This window comes from Silurus meridionalis, chromosome 5 (assembly GCF_014805685.1).
Source record: "Silurus meridionalis isolate SWU-2019-XX chromosome 5, ASM1480568v1, whole genome shotgun sequence".
Classification (NCBI taxonomy): domain Eukaryota; kingdom Metazoa; phylum Chordata; class Actinopteri; order Siluriformes; family Siluridae; genus Silurus; species Silurus meridionalis.
Window position 1 is genome coordinate 13100886 of NC_060888.1, and position 18935 is coordinate 13119820.

At 39.1% G+C, this 18935-nt stretch overlaps 1 protein-coding gene across 3 annotated transcripts in view; it reads right to left on the reverse strand.

Annotated features, from left to right (window-relative positions):
- Positions 1–18935, reverse strand: part of drp2 (dystrophin related protein 2) — a 187963-nt gene that overhangs the window by 88187 nt on the left and 80841 nt on the right. Inside the window, exons 1-3 of one of the 3 annotated variants that reach the window (XM_046848813.1) lie at positions 6496–6595; positions 6274–6292; positions 5330–5483 (exon numbers count right to left, since the gene is read on the reverse strand). In XM_046848813.1, the coding sequence (XP_046704769.1) occupies positions 5330–5376 (47 nt within the window). In that variant the 5' untranslated portion in view covers positions 5377–5483; positions 6274–6292; positions 6496–6595. Of the gene's footprint in view, positions 1–5329; positions 5484–6273; positions 6293–6495; positions 6596–18935 lie in introns of those variants that run through there. The other 2 variants (XM_046848815.1, XM_046848814.1) reach the window with 2 other exon arrangements.

Here is an 18935-nt window from a genome sequence, read left to right on the forward strand (position 1 = left end):
ACATGTGGTTCTGGCTGTAGCATTAACATTGATGCACGTGTTCTAATACATTTCTATTGTAATGACAATAATCACAAAGACTTAATCTAAACATATTCTAAATGTTTAAAAAAATGTTTTATAGTCATTGATGTAGTACAACTGTAACTTAATTTTGTTTCTGTACTGTGCAATGACAAACATAATCTGGTCCTTATCATGTCTTAATTTTTATTTTTTCAGGTTTGTTTATAAGCCATTCTGTTGCAGATTTGTTGTTGTTGTCCTGCTGCATAACCCAATTTCTACATAGCTGAAGGGCCAGATGATTTGTATTATGTCCTAATGCATAAAACCATAGTAGGTTATTTATTTTTTATTTTTTGGTTGTTGAATCATTTTAGTAAAAATAGAATAATAAGCATATGTGTATTCACATTTATTTGATGTGGTTTATTTCTGGCATATCAAAAACCTATCGAAATTATTTAGCCAAACCACCTTATATAACTAATTAAACAGCAGATGAAATAATTTACCATGTGCAATGCAAAAATCCAGGTGAATGCTTCATTTATCTTTAGCCATCTGGATGCAAGGGTTTTATAACAGGTGATCCAATATTCAGACCATCTTGAGAAACCAAATTTATTCAAATAATATTTAGGATTATGCTCCATGTATTAATGTATGTTCAAGAAATTTAAAGCTGGTCTTTTATGTTAAATGCGTTTTTAGTTTTGAAAATATATAGGAAATGCAACTAATAAAGTACTGAAAGGTAGTCTAAAGTAATGTGTTTACCTGGATGTGGATGAGGCTGAGCTAACTGGTCAAATTGAGTGAACCTAAATGACTTACTACATACAAATCAATTACTCTATGTCCTAAATCTTTCGTTGCAGTCCACTGAACACTATGAACGAATCCCCACAACATGCTAAACCACAATACTCTCTTTCAAGACCTATAAATCAGCATTTACAATACCCTAAGGACTGTAGAAGAATCTGTCACAGATTTTTTTTCTCACATGGCAGGTTTTTTATGACTTACCTCTGCCTATTGTTCTGCCATTTGCTTATGATCTGCTTGTGCTTTTTGCTCATTTATACTCATTTGTGTCTTAGTTGAAAAGTCTTGCTCAGTGTTATAATGAGCTGAGCTGTGTTTTAAAGCTCCCCTTGCCTGTTTTCTATGTTTAACGTTGCCTGCCTGTGCTCTGACCCCTCAATATACTCTGATTACCAGACTGTGAATAAACTTTTGCATCCTGTGTTCTTGTACCACATGAGGCACCATACAACAATGAATTCAGGGCACTATGAAACCAAGTGTTTGGTAAGATATATTTTCTAGTTATCCTGCTTCAATATAAATGTTACCAGTCTGATCAGTGCCTGTATTCTGTGTGTTCAATTTGACATTGCCGAGCATCAAATACTGACTCAAAATTTGTTTAAAATGTCCACAATGTTGGTACCAATGACCCTCTGCCAGTGATCATCATCAGCAATTATGATTTGTAGCAGGTAAACAATGTCTCTCATTAGCTGTTTAAATCTTTTTATTTTACAGGAAAGTACAGTAATTCAGATTCTAAAGTCAAGGTGATTAGTACAATTGAGGAGCAGCTGTTGTATATGATAATAAACACTAAAGCTATTATTTTACAGGAAAGTACAGTAATTCAGATTCTAAAGTCAAGGTGATTAGTACAATTGAGGAGCAGCTGTTGTATATGATAATAAACACTAAAGCTATTATTTTACAGGAAAGTACAGTAATTCAGAATCTAAAGTCAAGGTGATTAGTACAATTGAGGAGCAGCTGTTGTATATGATAATAAACACTGAAGCTATAGTTTTCAATTTGACATTGCCGAGCATCAAATACTGACTCAGAATTTGTTTAAAATGTCCACAATGTTGGTACCAATGACCCTCTGTCAGTGATCATCATCAGCAATTATAATTTGTAGCAGGTGAACAATGTCTCTCATTAGCTGTTTAACTCTTTTTATTTTACAGGAAAGTACACTAATTCAGATTCTAAAGTCAAGGTGATTAGTACAAATGAGGAGCAGCTGTTGTATATGATAATAAACACTGAAGCTATACTGAAAAAAAAAGAATACTGCTTTTGCAGGAGACTAAAGACAGCCTTGGTATAATGAGCTGGCTAGTTTTGTATAATCTGTATAATTGTGTATGTTAATTTTATTTAACTTTATTGCTTATTCAGGTGTATTTCTGCAGAACAATAGGATAGCAAAGTTAAGAAAGAAAGATGTCCACAGTCATTATAACGTTGTCAGTCCCTTATTAGTAGTTTTTGTCTGTCTGGATTATGTGCATATTATAGTAAAATAAAATAATAAGAACAATACTACTAATATTACTATTACTACTACTACTACTACTACTAATAATAATAATAATAATAATAATAATAATAATAATAATGTGTACACTGTAACAGCCAAATGTTTGTGTACACCTGACCATCAGTGGGTCTTTCCTAGACTCTTACCAGAATGTTGGAATTGTAGTTTTGTTTTTGTCTTTTTATGCCGGAGCTTTACAATTTCTTTTCATTAGAGCTAAGCAAGCCGTTGCTGTTCCAGTATGACATCCTGTGTACAAAAAGCAAGTGAAAGGACTGAAGTCACCGAAGCCCTGACACAACCCTACAAAACACATTTGGATGAATTGGATCACTGCCTGTGCATCAGGGCTTCTCACTTGGCATCGGTGCACAACCTCACTAATGCTCCCCGCAGGCAGATTACAAGATCTATTGAGAAGCCTTTTCAAAATAGCAGAGGCTGTTATTACAGCAAAGGACCAACTCTGTGTTTATGCCCATGGTTTTGAAATAAGCACATAATGTATGTGATGGTCAGGATATGAGTGGATAAAAACTTAACTGGTCAAGCCCACAGCAAGCCACCATTCAGAGTAGAGAACATGCTCTGTTTAAAACTTGTTTTGATTGCTGCTTGGTGGTATTTACTTAGTATCAACATACAGTAAAGCATCAGTTCATCAGCAAGCAGAACATTCTGAGAGTAATAAATGATGCAAGAAACTCCAGACTCTAACTTGCCACAACACCCACGGCATATTTGCGTGATTTTTAGAAGTCGTTAAAAAGAAGGTTTTGGGCTCATGATATTTCTAATAGAGATCAATCAGAGTTTGACTAATTACTATCATTCTGTTGTTAGATTGGTGTGCTGAGAGAAACATTAGAGTTTTTTACATACTTTTTTACTTACTTTTTACAGTCTTAGGCCATTGAAGCAAAACTTTGTATTAATTGCAGCCAGCTTCGTGAATATTTAGCAGTACAATGATTGTTACCACTATTAATAGGTACAGACAAATCATTGCATTAGTAATTCCAGGATTATTAATTATTATTATATGAATATTGAATTTCTTGCCCATAACTGTTTCCCATAGCTTCCACATACAGTACCCCCAGCTTAAGCTATACTGGCTTGTTTAGTAATGACCATGCTATTACATCCTCATTAAGCATAAACACTGAACTAGCACGATTAAGTAGAGACTAAGATCACAAGGTAGCCAAAAGGTTACAGTGTTCAGTGGGCACATAGTGATAATAGCACAGTGACAGTGAGGAAAACGTTCTGGGTCATTGGCACCCCCTCACAGCTGTGCCATGTGGGCAGTCAAGATAGTTTGACATCTCCTGAAAGCTCTCCACTAAAACCCTTTACCGACGACAACACATTCCCAGCAAGCCTCTGTCTTCTCCTCTAACCCCCAGAACACATTCCACCCAGATCACAGCACCATTTAATACAATGTTAGAAAACACCAACAATGTCTGTCTGTTGATTATGACAAAGAGGTTCTTTGTTTTCTCTTTCAAGTTTGTTTGTCTTTTATATTGGTACGTTGTATAATTTGAAGGCAAATTATTTATGGTAGATTCTAAAGAAAAAAGTTAGTGGACCAAGCTTTGACTTTTTCAATTGTACATACAAGTCCATACTTTAGCATAGATAACACATTTAAAAACAGAAGTCACATAAGTATGGCTGTCAACCGATTAAAATATTTAATTAATTAATCACAAGATTGTCATGAGTTAACTCATGATTAATTGCAACCTAATCACACATTTTTATCTGTTCTAAATATACCTTGAATTGAACATGAGCATGCACAAATATTTGTATAAATCATCCATGTATGTTTATTATTAGTGAAACCAGACTCAACATATAGCATGAAGACAAAATATTCTTGTAAATGTTTAAAGTAATTATGACAAATCTTTAAAACACCAAACAGAACTTTTGGGGTTTCCACATGGGTGTTTTTAATTGCCAGATGTGTGTATCACGACGGCTATTGGTGCTTGATTTGAACCATGGCACATCAGTAAAACAAATGTTTAGTGATCAAAAATAATTTATTGCAGCAATTTATTATTTTTCTTATATCTGAGCAGGCCATCATGAATAAATGTGTTGCGTTGAAGGTTTTCATTTAGCCTCTTTTATATTTATTTATTTATATTTCATAAAAATGGTCAAACAGAAATGGCCACTGCATTAACGCCTTAAAGCGTTTATTTTGACAGCCCTACACCCTATGCTGAATTAAAACAAATTCATGCTAGAAAATCAAATCAGCCTAGACGCATAAAGCAAAATGCATTGTGACCACATAATCCTGACAAACATTATCTATTAGCTGGAAAAATTAGCTCATGCCAGAACATAGAATCTGAGAATATCGCATATATTTATTTTGGCCAATTGTGTAAATGCTCTGGCTTTGCCCATTATTCCTGGTTGTTCATTAATTCATAAGGTATGATATACACATATTTGTGATGCCTTTAGTGAACTTTTTTTTATGTTGCCAAATAAAAAAAATTAATTCCAATGCTTTTTTTATTTTTTATTATTTGATTTGCTCTGAAAAAGAAGCAGCAAAATGCCTTGAAGGATAATTAGATATGCTTTAGTATCTAATAGTATCATACATAAAAAAAAGACAGAGGGGTGTCAGAATTGCATATAACTGAAACATATTTGTTTTTGGCAAACTCCACCCTGAACACACAACTCATAAATCTCTCTAAATAGATTCTATTCTAGGCGTTAATATGGGCAGGTAACTAAACTCTTTGTATGGCCTTAAGTGCACATATAAACCTAAACTTCATTTATATAAAAGTAATTAAAAACTTTTTAGCATACTTACAGAAAGCCCTGAAAATAAAATTCTCAGAAAATATATTTGGCACAAAAATATTGGGGTATGTTCAAAGGGAATTTTTTGGGGGGCAAAAGTATGAATGGTACCTGATATTGTGGGACTTGCGCTTGATCTCAGTCCAGCACAGGTTCATGTTTTGGTCAGAGTGTTTGATATGCCCGCTGCACTCAGTGGGCACCTCCTGCCCCTCAAGATCCCCCACCGATTGGCAGGGCACACAGTGGCATTTTGGCCCTGCAGCTGCAAGAAACATGACAGGATTATTAGGCTTAAATGTCTATGAAGTTTTGACACAGCAAACAGAAACAAATAAATATGCAGATTACACTTTTGTGAAGGTTGTGGTTGTCTCTATTATTATATTACAGCGTAGTTCTCAAGAACATTTGCAGGTCATTTTGTCACACACATCACAATTCCAATAATAAGGAGGGGTTCTCCAAGTCATGACACTTTTTAAATCTGTGAATTATGAGCACCAATGTGCTCATCCCTTCATCCTTTATGAAATCTGTCACCCTGACAGCAGTGTTGTTTTATCTTAAATCTGCTATGCCCTCATGACCTACACCCTTTTACTTTGTCATCCAATCACCATGGCATGATCTGTACTCAACCTCTGGCCAAATGAACATGCACCTTGCCTCTTTTGCCCTTTAATTGCCTGCTGCAGTTGTTGGTCAAAAGAAAAAGTGCCTTTCCAACACATTAGTAATTTAGCGATGGTAAATGAAATAAATAAATTCATTAAAATATACTACATATTTATATATATATAAAAAAAAAAAAAATACAGTATATCTACACATAGGATTTCTGATTAAGTTGCAGCATATCATTTTGAGTATCTATTTAATGGGTATTATAGTATATCATATGCTACCCTATCAAGCAAGGGTATAAACTATATTTGATTGAAAAAGCCAAGACTCCAAGAATGCTTGTAATATTTCCCATTCTTCTATTTAGGACATGCTCCACACTAACCCCAGAAGAACCAGACAGCTGTTACCTATTTAGCCTTGCTCACCTTGCTAAGATTAAAGGCCCTGCAAAAAAAAAAAAAAAAAAAACACAGTTAAACACTGATAAAATATTTTGTGACAAAAGACCTACATGATGAAATGTATGATGTGTAAATTTTATTACCCAAGGAACATGTTAAATATGATTTTTTTCTAAGGAAAGTTCAGGTCTTTTGTGAGCAATGCCCTCAATAATCTCTCTACAATTCAACAAAGTAAAGCCTTACCTTAATATGGAGATCACCCAAGAAACTGTAATCGTTCTTTTATAGGCCGATACCCTTCCTTGAGTCAGTTATTAAGCCTGATTTAGATAGTCAGATTTGATGAATGTCTGATCTAAAAGCATGGCTGAAATACCACAGAATTCCCCTCCATTTTAAAGACACTATTGTCCTTTGTATTAGTGCCACCCTTGCCAGCACACCCACCTGACCAGAAACGCAGAGCACACATCCAAATAGGCAGGCACTGATCGCCAGCCTGCCCCATGCACAACTACAAAAGAGATCAGCAGGGCACTGCCAACCTCTGTATAAAGCACACAAAAAAATTGCTGTTCAAGCAAATTTTACCAAAGGCTTTCCTGGCTTGCCCCAAAAAAATCTAATTACATTTTATTACTACTGGGTTTTTAACAATAAACATTGTCACAAAACAGTGGCAATTTATAGAAATCCAGAAAAAATATCTGGAATTAGAGCTTCATTTTGCAACTAGAGACAACAATGGTGAGGATACACTCAACTGTTCCTCAGTGATGCAATGAGGACGAAACATTGGGAGAAACCAGCATCAAAAGGGATCTGATCCTTTTCTGAGTGACACTGGATGGTGGGAACATAAATCATTACTTTTCTACAATTCTACTATAAATTCAATCAGTATGAAGTGTGTTGAAAGGATGCTAAATATGAGTGCCAAGATTATTCCACAAGAAAGTCTTTCCTAAAAACCATTGAATCATGTCATGTGTTTCTATGTAGACTCAACCTTCATTGCAATCTTAGTCTCTAATTTGTCTTTAAATGATTTCTTTATCCCAACTCTCAGATTCAGATTATATTGTTCACATGCCTTGTCAGTTTGTGTTGTTTTTTGTGTTTGCTGTTTGCACTTTGTAATGTAAGTAAATATCTGCAATTGTGTCTGCCTCCACTGCTATACATGTCAGTGAGCCTGGTAAGATGATCAAAGCACTCCTTGTTTTATACACAAATAATAACCTGTACTAAAATGAAAATATTGTGTTTTCTGTTTGTCTATGTGGTCAGTCCAGTACTTTTATTTTATCTTCAAGCTTTTTTGTTTGTTTTTTATTTAAGCTAATGCAATGTCCTTGCAGTGCCAAGATTTTAAATCTGTACAAAATTGTTAGTACAGATGCTTGTAGTGCCTTCATCTGTTTGGAAAGTGAAAAATGCACTTATGTAGGTTCTTTTTTTTTAAGGTATCTGTGGAGCTGCTTAGATTTTTAGCATCAGATGAACTCCCAATTAACTTCTATTTATAAAAATTGAAAAACCATGCAGATCATCCAAATATTTTTGAAGAGATTGACTTGACAAAAGAAATGCATGTTAAGAAGTGTATGGAGATGGGAAAAACAGAAATTGAATATCTTTAGCCTGGGTATATGTAAACTTTTAGCCTTAACTATATCGAGATGAACCAGGCTATCAGCATGATGCTTCAAATCTGGATATGAAAACACTATAACACTATAAACCAAAATACAAAGCACAACATGTGTTCTGTCAGTCTAAAAGAAGATCAATCTACTCATCCTAAAACAGTGCTTACAGGTTTTAGCCCATTTTTCCCTTAAATTATCCAAAACAGTGAATTCACTATATCATTAAATGTCAAAACACTGTCTAGAGAGCAGGCAAGAACAGAAAGGCTATAGAGCACAGCCCTCAGACTTTGTTGTGATTAATTCAATGGAGCACCCAAACAGTTTGCTCTCCACAGACATGCTATTAGCTGTTCAATGACAAGACATAATTTTCTGTAGTCAAGCATGCCATACATGTGCTCATTTAAGGAGGCAATGCTCTTGCTTGTCTCTCTGAGGAACAGCATTTTAAATTAGATTCAGTTAGTTGTTGCATTGAATATCTTTGTCTCTATTTGCCTCAGTGTAATGAAAGGCAATTATTCCAGTACTCACCCTATTGTTGCCACTATCTCATGCAACATGTAAGATTGTTAATGCATAAGTTATATCCACACTGCCAGTATCATTTTGATTCGTTTTTCTCAGTTGATATGGAGCATTTCTCAAATCAGCCTTAAGATTTGCAAATCAGTAAGTGCATTCTCAGAACAATGTGTACAAAAAAGCACAATACATTAGATTTCTTGCAAAAGCCTGTTTTTTGCTCAAATCCTTAGTTCTTCTCTTAAAAGTAAGTATTTGTGTAAATGAACATATCATTGCCATCAGAAAACAAGTCCTTTTATCATTGTTTACAAACAAGACTTCTTAGGAAGAACTGTGCATGCCGCACTATACAGTGCAATCTGTCTATACCCCCTGACGTCCCAGTCTGTCGGGCTAAATATTTTCTTCCACATCACAACAGATATCATCCCTTGCAATACAGCATGGAAAAAATCTTCTGAAATGTCATATCCAGCCTCTGCAGTCTTCCACTGTGATGTCCTCATATGCTGCATCCATGGCAGCCAGCAGGGTCATCTGAGTATATGGCTGACAATCAAAGACCTCCTAAGGTGGGTTAAGGAATGGGAATAGAGTGGGAGAAATTGCATCAGCATCCTGTTATATGTCAGAAACCATTGCCTGATGGTGTTTGAGTGATGGAAACTCAAATAATCCCAAAGTATCACATTCTTTGGCAAATCATCTCGAAATGGAACCCTCTCATCATCAGGGATAAGAGCCCAATAGAGGTCTCTAAGAAGGGGAGGAGATGCTGTGTGTGTTGTATGGGCCTTTAAGGGGAATATGAGATAGCACACCCTGCTCTGACAAAGCAGCACACATAGTGATATTTCCTCCCCGCTAGCCTGGCAAATCAACAGTAGCTATGTAGCCGATGACATTTCGACACATGAATATAAATATATGTATATATATGTATATACATAGATACTTATGGTAGATACTGACAGTACAAATTAAAGTAATTTGTAAGTGACAGTACAGAGTTAATGTGTTATAGTAAAAAAAAAAATGCTGTACAGTGGAACCCGTTGTACGAGCATAATTCGTTCTTGAAAATTGCTCGTGTGTCCATTTGCTTGTACGTTCGAACTGATTTTCCCCATAGGAATGAATGTAAAAGTGATTTAATCCGTTCCGAGATCTCATCCGTTCGCTTATTTCTGCACTTAAAAAGTAATTGTAGCCTATTTTTAAAAACAAATACACAGCAAATGACCATAATATAAACATAATTTAACACTTACTCATGTGGTAGTGGTTGATTGCGAGTGTAAAACGCACAAAACGCTCATAACCTCCTCGGTTTCCATGTAATTCTATTTACTTTAGTTTTCACAGCACCATCACTGATTTTCTTGGGAGACATTTTTCAAGATTTCTAGTGAAATAAAAATATAAAACTAAAAAAAGTTACTGTGGGAGAATAAGGAACGCCACAACAGGTCAGATGCAAAGGCTTCACATCTTCATTTTTTTTTTTGTGTCGGTCTGCTTAGTGCCCCACGCAGCACGTCTCAGGCGCTCTCAGGCGCACGCGCGCACACACGCACACACACACACACACGCGGTCTCCTCCTTAAATGCCCCCCCCCATCACTTGAAAAGAGAGAACAATCATTAGGTCACATTAACTTCAGGTGAGGCAATCCCCTGCCTATCTGCTCCTAGAACCGCCCTCCATTCACAAACCGCCTCTCGGCCACGCCCCCGCTGCCACAGTTACATTTTTTGCTGCACTGAACAACGAGAGCGACCGAGTGGTACGTCATCAACTAAGCGACTGATGTGAGCCTCTGCCGAAAACGGGGAACCGGCAGCGTGAGTTTGCTCGTGCCTTCGAAATTTGCTCGTGAAACAGGGTAAAATTTCGCGAGCGAGGTTGCTCGTATCTCCGTTTGCTCGTACTATAGGTTGCTCGTACAACGGGGTTCCACTGTAGTATATATGTCACTCTAAGAAATTTATGTAAATTAGTTACTGTATGCTCAATGTGTTACCTGCACATACTGGTACCAGAGTTTCTTCACTCTGTCACCATTCCTTTCAAATGATACATGGTACAGCAGTTTCCTGCTTATGTGAACACCCTGTCGAAAGTTGAGATGCTAACAGACTGGATGTTTTTAAAGACATTATTATCTTCTAAAACAGTCTTTTGTATTTCCCCTAACCTAAAGGCATTGTTTGCTCAGACCATGCTGAAAATAGCCTTCTCTTGTTGGGGTGTGAAAAGGGGTCCTCTGCCACCCCTATGAGGTAGTCCTGCAGTCCTTTGTGGAATAAATGCACTAATGCAATACATTTATCCTCGTATACTTGTGTTCTAACTTGTGTTAGACAATGTATACACACACTATAACAGCACAGTCCACACTGGTGGATTACATACCTGTTCTTTCTACGAAATGTTGATCTCCCAATGTTCGGCTGTACCCTCTGACCCGCCTTAGCCATTGTGAGGCCATGGTTGACATCATGGTCCACAATAGTGGCTCTAATTTCATCTGAAATGTGTCTATGACTGACCTCTTCTTCCTCTTCCTCTATTTTGCCTCCTTACCCTTCCAGCATACATTCTTATTTTTGGCTCCTAACCATGTTCGTTTCCTAGTTGTTCATCCAGTTACAACAATTTTTAATCTGTGTTTTGCTCTTTTTATATACACTTGCCAATTACAGTAAAGAGATTCAGGCTTGACCTATTTTAGAGAACTAGTTGATTATTGGTTGATCTAAAAGTGTACACGCCCCTTCATCAGTGACATTCAAGGTTCATCTGCACAATTTATCAATTCAAGAAACATTTACAAAAAAAAGGTTAATAGAACTGTGCAGAAGACAACTGGTTTAACCATATTGCATTCATTGACTTATGCAATGAACTGATGCCTAAATGTTTTGGGAGTTAAGACCATTTGGGTGAAACCAGTATAAAATATTTTGATCAAAATTACATAAACTGATAATGTAGGAAATAGCATACAATTAGTACACAATTGATTAAATGAATGTACAAAAGCATTCGCAATTTAATCCAAGCAACAAGAAATGTTCTTATGATGAGCACAAATGACTAAATGATGTGGAGGTTGAACAAGTAGTTTTAAGAATTTCATTTCTGGTTTGAGAAACGCTCCAAAGCAAATGAGAAAAACTGTAAAGGGAACAGTAGAAAAGACTTTAAAGAACTCTAGCCAGGGACCTTAGTTTATTTCTATTATATGTATCTATTAAATATATACAATTTCAATATTTTAAATATATTTAAAATATATTTATATTTTAAATGTATATACACACAAATATTTCCAGATTGTCAGTTATATTATTGCATAATTATGTGTCAACAAAAACATATTAAATCTATTCATTTACAATTATCTTATTTATTTTGTCTATTAATTGTTCAGTGCCTCTGTTTATAACAGCCCCTTACATTTATCATAATCTAATACACCTGGTGCACATAATCAAGCCCTTACTAGGGTCTAAATATAAAAGTTAATGTAAAGTTGCTATAAAACTCATGGTAAATAACACAATGCAATTAAGAGATATTTAATTATTAATGTAGATATTGTGCAAAAAAACAGTGACAACAATCACAACTGTATTATACTTAAAAAAAAAAAAAAGACAAATGTCCATAATTATATAGTTTTAATGTTCTGGTCTTATGTTTTTGAAGTTTAAACATCAACAACTCTTATAGAGATAATTGCAGGATCACAGGCAAATTTCCTTTGAATAAATTTTGAAACTGTTATAATGAATTCACTCTAATAAATTTTGAAAAATAGTGCCACAAACAAAGTATGATTGCCAGTTCTGTTTGACCTTAGTCTAACTGAGAGCAAAATAACACTTTGCCAAACTTCAGACTTCAGTGTACAGTATATCCTCTGACAAAAATGTTTTCATATTCCTATGCCATATGCAGATTGTGTACATATCTAACTACTGAACGTGCAGCATAAGCTTCTCATTTCCTTATCATGGATTTGTAATGGCTACTTTGATACAGTAGAACGAACTTTTTATGATATTTGCATGAACGCTGCAATCATGCGGCAAAAACGGAGGCGGGAGCCGGAGTACAATAGGTACAGTTTTTAATAAGAGGATGTAGAGAGAACACAAATATACCAGCGGGAGCGAAGAGTTTGAGAGGGAGATATCCGTGGTGCGCTCTGGGGAGAGCAGTCCACGATGTCAAAAGCAGAGGAAGAGAAGTTTGCAGGGTAATCTGAAATATGCTTTGGAAGAAGCTTAGCGCAGGATTAGAGGGTGAGTCCAACCGTAGACGGAGCATACGGAAAACAATAACGGACAGTGAGTGAAAGTGAGTGAAGGGTTTATGTATGTGCCGGGATTGAGTGTCAGGTGTGGATGATTAGTAGGATGGCGAGGAGCTCTGTGCGGGCGGGACGCGCACGGGAGGAGAAGCAGGGTTTTTCCTGACACTACCCCCTCCCCCAGGGATGGCTCCGGACGTCCTAACCCTGCGCCAGGGCCTGCCTCTCGCTCGGGGCGGCGTGAGTGCACGGCATGGAACTCTGCCAGCAGCGCCGGGTCCAGCACGTCCTGACGGGCCACCCAAGATCGCTCCTCTGGGCTGTACCCCTCCCAGTCCACCAGATACTCGAGGCGACTGAATAGACCTCGGGCTGATCCACGATCTCCGGCTGGGTGAGCGCCTTGGGGTCACCTTGGGAACGAGACACAGGCGAGACACAGGGTTTTAGCAGGGACATGTGAAAAGTGGGGTGTATGTGGTACCTCAAGGGCAGCTCCAACCTGTAAGACACCTCGCTGACCCGGGTTGGTGACCTTGAAGGGCCCGATGAACCAGAGGCTGTTGAAACTCCAGCATGCACTGGAATGGAGAGAGCGTCAGCCTTTCCGTTTTGGATACCGGCCTGGTACGTAAAGTGGAAATGAAACCGGGTAAAGAAGAGGGCCCAACGAGCTTGCCTGTGGTTGAGTCTCCAGACCTCTCGTAGATACTGGAGGTTTTTGTGGTCGGTAATCACTGAGAATGGATGTCCAGCTCCCTCCAGCCAGTGTCTCCATTCCTCCAGGGCCAGCTTGATGGCCAAGAGCTCGCAGTTGCCTATATCGTAATTCTGTTTGGCAGCTGACAGTTTGTGGAAGAAGAACGTGCATGGGTGGAGCTGTGGAGGGGACCCGGACCGCTGAGAGAGGGCGGCCCCCACCCCTGCGTCCACCTCGACAACAAAAGACTTCTGGGGGTCTGGATAGTGTAGTACAGGCGCATGACAGAAGCGTTTCCGAAAACTGTGGAAAGCCTCCTTGGCTTCGTGGGTCCACCGTAAGGTTTTTGCTTTGCCTCGGAGGAGAGAGGTAAGGGGAGCAGTGATTTTGCTGTACCCCTGGATGAACCGACAATAGAAGTTGGCGAAACCCAGGAAACATTGGAGCTCCTTCATAGTCTCGAGACAGGCCAGTTCCGTACAGCCTTTACCTTCCCCTCGTCCACCTGGATGCCGTCCGAGCTGATGACATAGCCCAAGAAGTGGATTTTTTGGGCGGTAGAACTCACATTTGGAGAGGTTCAGGTATAGTTGGTGGGAGCGGAGCACTTCCAGGATTTTGCACACGTGTTCTCTGTGCTCTTGTAGGTCCCGGAAGTAAATCAGGATGTCGTCGATATAGACCATGACGAACTTTTGGAGGTACGGCCGGAACACCTCGTTCATAAAACCCTGGAAGACCGCGGGAGAGATAGAGAGGCCGTAATGTCCTGAGGGCATGATGAATGCAGTTTTCCAGTCTGCAGTCTGCAGACCCCGGAGGTGGCGCAGAACACCTCCGTGAAGTGAGTGGTGAATTGGACGTAGGAATTCAGGAGGAGAAGCAGGGTTTTCCCTGACAGTTGCACAACAGAAAACAGCGCAAACCAGCTTTCCCGGAATTATTCCCACTTCTGTATAATATCCTTAGTTTGTAAAATACATTGGTTGACCCTAAGCAGGTAATTAGGTTTAACTATTGAGTTGCAATAGAGATTTTATGTAATGTCTAATAGGAATGCAACAAATAATAGAAGTAGGAGTATTCTGGAGTACACAGTGCCACATTAAAAACGCAAACATAATATAAATGGTTAAAGGCTTCTGTGACCCTTTAAATAAACGTTTAGACATTTAGAACTCAACTGCATATAACATCAAATGTGGCAAACTACCCCCTTATAATGTTTAATTACAGGAAAAAGACCAAATTAAATGCATTATGTATAAAGTAGCATTAGCATTGCATTTGACTGTAAGAAGTCCAAATCCAGAAAAACTTTTCCAGACTATGTGCATTCCAGCAGATAGCATTCTCCTGGTATCCAGCAAACTCACATTTATCAGGCTGTCAGATAATGAAGTGATTCATCACTCCAAAGAACATGTTTCCACTGATACAGTCCAGTAGCAGTCTGTTTACACCTCTCCAATCAACACTTGGCAGTGTGCATAGTGCTCTTAAGCTTGTGTGCAGCTGCCCAGCTGTGGAAACTCATTTCAGGAAACTCCGAACACAAGTTCTGCTGGTGTTACAGTACTTCCTGTGGCAGTTTGAAACTCCCTATTGATTGATTGATAGATAGATAGATAGATCGATAGATCGATAGATAGATAGATAGATAGATAGATAGATAGATAGATAGATAGATAGATAGATAGATAGATAGATAGATAGATAGATAGATAGACGTTTTTGCAGGCTTAACCCTTTAGGTTTTGGGTGAGTACCACTTTGAGAGTTTAAGTAACTATTGGTTCACTGAGCTGTTGTGGCTTCTAGACTCTCAAGCTTCACAATATTAACACTTACAATTGACTGTCTAACTAGGCATAGAGTTTATGAAGTGGGATGAGTTCTTCAGTACTTCATTCTACTACTATTGTTTATCTGTGAGAATTGCATGGCTATGTGCTTTGAAGAACCTGTAAAAAGCAGTAAGTGGGTCTAAAATACCTGAAATCAGTAATTAGGGGTCATATTAATTCCATCTGGTGCCGACTGACCTTTTCGGCGATGCTGTTAATTGTGGTTCTTAAAAGGTTTCAGAACGCAAAGAAGCAGTCGGCAGCATTCCAGCACTTCCTTCCACGTCGCTCCCATGGGGCCAAAGCCCCGCAAGGTCACAAGTCTGAGAACCGTCGTCTTTAATCAAGGCGCTTTGGACAAAAATCCTGACCTAGGACCATCTGGGAATCTGGCTGGGAAGAGGTGCTGTGCACCGCTCTATACGGTGCCCGCCTTGCCCTACCTTTAAGCTTCATTGTGCTTCAAGCTCTGAGACATTTTTTCCCAAACCTCAGAAGTCACCATGTGTTGCTCCATACGGACAACATCTCAGTGGTTTCCTATATCAAACACCAGGGGGGGGGGTCTGCGCTCTCGCCTCCTGTACAATCTGGCACACAAGATCCTCTTGTGGGCCCAGGTGAAGCTGCTCTCCTTGAAGGCAGCGTTTATCTCAGGCCACTTAAACCAGGGAGTAGACGCCCTCTTTAGGCAAGGGCTGAGGCCCGGGAAATGGCGGCTCCACCCCAAGGTGTTGGAGCAAATATGAGAAAGTTTTACAGAGCTCAGGTGGACCTGTTTGCATCTCAAGAGACGTTGCACTGCCCCCTCTGGTTTTCCTTAACACCCCCAGCCCCTCTAAGGCTGGATGCCATGGTACAAGCGTGGCCGAGGCTGCAACTACATGCCTTTATCCCTGTTGCGTTGCTCCTGGGATGTCTGGAGAGAGTCTGCCGGGATGGAGTCTGTCTCCTCCTGGTGGCGCCATGGTGGCCAGGCAGACCATCGTTTGCAGACCTGGTAACCCTTTTCGACGACCTTCCTTCTAACAGCTTCCTCACAGGAGGGATCTTCTATCTCAGGCAGGGGGCACAATAATACACCCCTGGCCAGAGCTATGTAGGCTATGGCTGTGGCCCCTGCTAGCTGCCGGTCTCTCCACCGAGGTGGTAGGAACAACACCGCCTAGACCCTTTTCTTTGCCCAGTCAGTTCAGTGCTGAAATTTCTTCAAGAACACTTCACCAAAGTGGCTCCATCCACCCTGAGGGTGCGACCTAGAGTGCCTGCATGGGACTTGGCCATTGTGCTGGAGGCCCTGTCGCAGCCTCACTCTGACTGAGGTACCTGTGACATTACTCACAGTAAAGACTGTGTTCCTCCTAGCCATCTCCTCTTTCAAGAGAGTAGAAGATCTTCAGGCCCTTTCTGTAGCCCCTTCCTTCCTGCAGTTTACTCCAGGTCTGGCCAGTGCCTTCCTCTACCCTAAATCAGGGTATGTTCCCAAAGTACCTTTGGGGTGTCATACAACCTATTAGGCTCCAGGCATTCTCTCCTCCTCCCTTTCAGACCTCAGACCAGGTGAAGCTTAACCGACTTTGTCCAATGCGAGCACTAGACATATACGTCCACAGATCAGAACTGTGGAGGAAGTCGGGGCAGCTGTTCATCCGCTATGGCCCTCCCAGGAGAGGTCTCCCTGTAAATAAGCATACACTCAGCAGATTGAGTGTGGATGCAATTTCCACCCTTTATGAGTCATCTGGTCTCCCCGCTTCCTTCGGAGTCAGAGCGCACTACACTCCAAGTGTGGCGGCCTCTAAGGGCTTGTCCTCTGGAATTTGTTTCCATGACAACTGCAACGCTGCGGGTTGGTCCACCCTGCTGACCTTTGTTAGGTTCTACAGCCTCGACCTCAGTGCCACTCCTGGCCCCTTTGTCCTTCACCCTAGCTGTGCCCCTCCACACAAGGTAGGCATTGGTCAGCCTGGCTTGATTGGACTCTCGTTCCCAAAGTGTTCCAATGCAGCTTGAGTTACTGAAGGAGAACATCTACAGTTTACTTATGTAATCATGGTTCCCCGAGGGAAAAAGATGCTGCATCTCGATGCCACATTGCCTGCATCTCTGCAGTGCTTCCTTCTCTTTTTAGCAGCTGCTACTGGTTTCACTATATGTGCTTTTAAGCTTCCTGGTTGTTTCGTCACCCCACCGGTGACACCATGCTTTACATTTGGACTGATTATACATGTGATTCAAAGTGTGGACAATGCAGTTGCATCCCCAAAGTGTTCAGATGCAGCGTCTCTTTTCCTCAAGGAACCAGGGTTAACTGAAGATGTTATCTAGCACTGCCTTAATCCTCCTGGGCATGGAATTCACCAGAGCTGCACAGAATGTTTGTGAGTTCTTCTTCCACTCCTCCACAATGACATCAAGGAGCTGCTGGATGCCATGGTGCTTCTCCACATTCTGCTCAAGGATGCCCCACAGGTGCTGAATATTATTATTATTATTATTATTATTATTATTATTATTATTATTATTATTATATCAAAACATGGTAAAGCCAAGCTATGTTAAAGTTCCTGAAAAAGTGATTTTTTTATATGTGCATTTAGGGCACTCATACACAGTTGCTCTGTGGAAAGTTTCTAATTAAAAATCCCTTGCCCTGGTTTCCTCTGAAATCTAACACATGAGCATTCGGTCCAGCAAATAGCCAATTTAACAGCCACTAATTGCAACTGCAGCTTATCAAGTCTCTATTGTACAACATCTGAGACAAGACATGATGTATAAAGTGAAAGTAAAGCTTAGAGTAAAGCAGTTTGTGGCTTGGCAGAATTGTATTTTACTATTACCAACCTACAATCCCTACATGAGACTTTACAGCTGTTATCAAGAGTAATAGAGACAATCATGGTAGAGCACATTATGACCTAGTCTCATTCAAATGATAAGAATCTTATTAAAAGTCAAAAAATAAACTGGCTAATAACACCCCTCTATCTGTTACCCTGTTCTCCACAGCCAGCCTGTCAGCCCTGTCACTTTCTGTTTGCTAAAAAGCCTATGAGAAGTTTACAAGATGAGTCTGGTCCGGTCATCCTCGATCCCTGTAATCATCCTGCAAAAAAAATTGGATAGGCCACTGCACTATGCAAAATGGGTTGATAAATTTTTTTCTTTAACCACGTAAACTTATTTATACCAAAAAGGTACATTTTAAAGTGATTAAGACTGATAAGACAATCAATTGAGCAATAAAATATATATTTAAAAAAAAAAAAAAAATATATATATATATATATATATATATATATATATATATATATATATATATATATATATATATATATATATACATATACTTTTTTTGTATGTTTTGTGTGACTTAATCTAAGATTTGACACTATAACAATTGTCATTTAATGCAGAGAATCTTTAAGAGAATGGTATACTGTCTCAATATTACACTAAAGGAATGTCAGCTTTAATCGCACATTTACTACTTTGGGGTTTCATTTTATTTGTATCTATTTTCTTCTCAGAGTTCTTGATTGTCCTATCTAGCCAAAAATTCAAATGTTAAATTAATTGTACACTGTGTACTCAGAATTACCTACAGAATACTAACTGGTGAAGCACA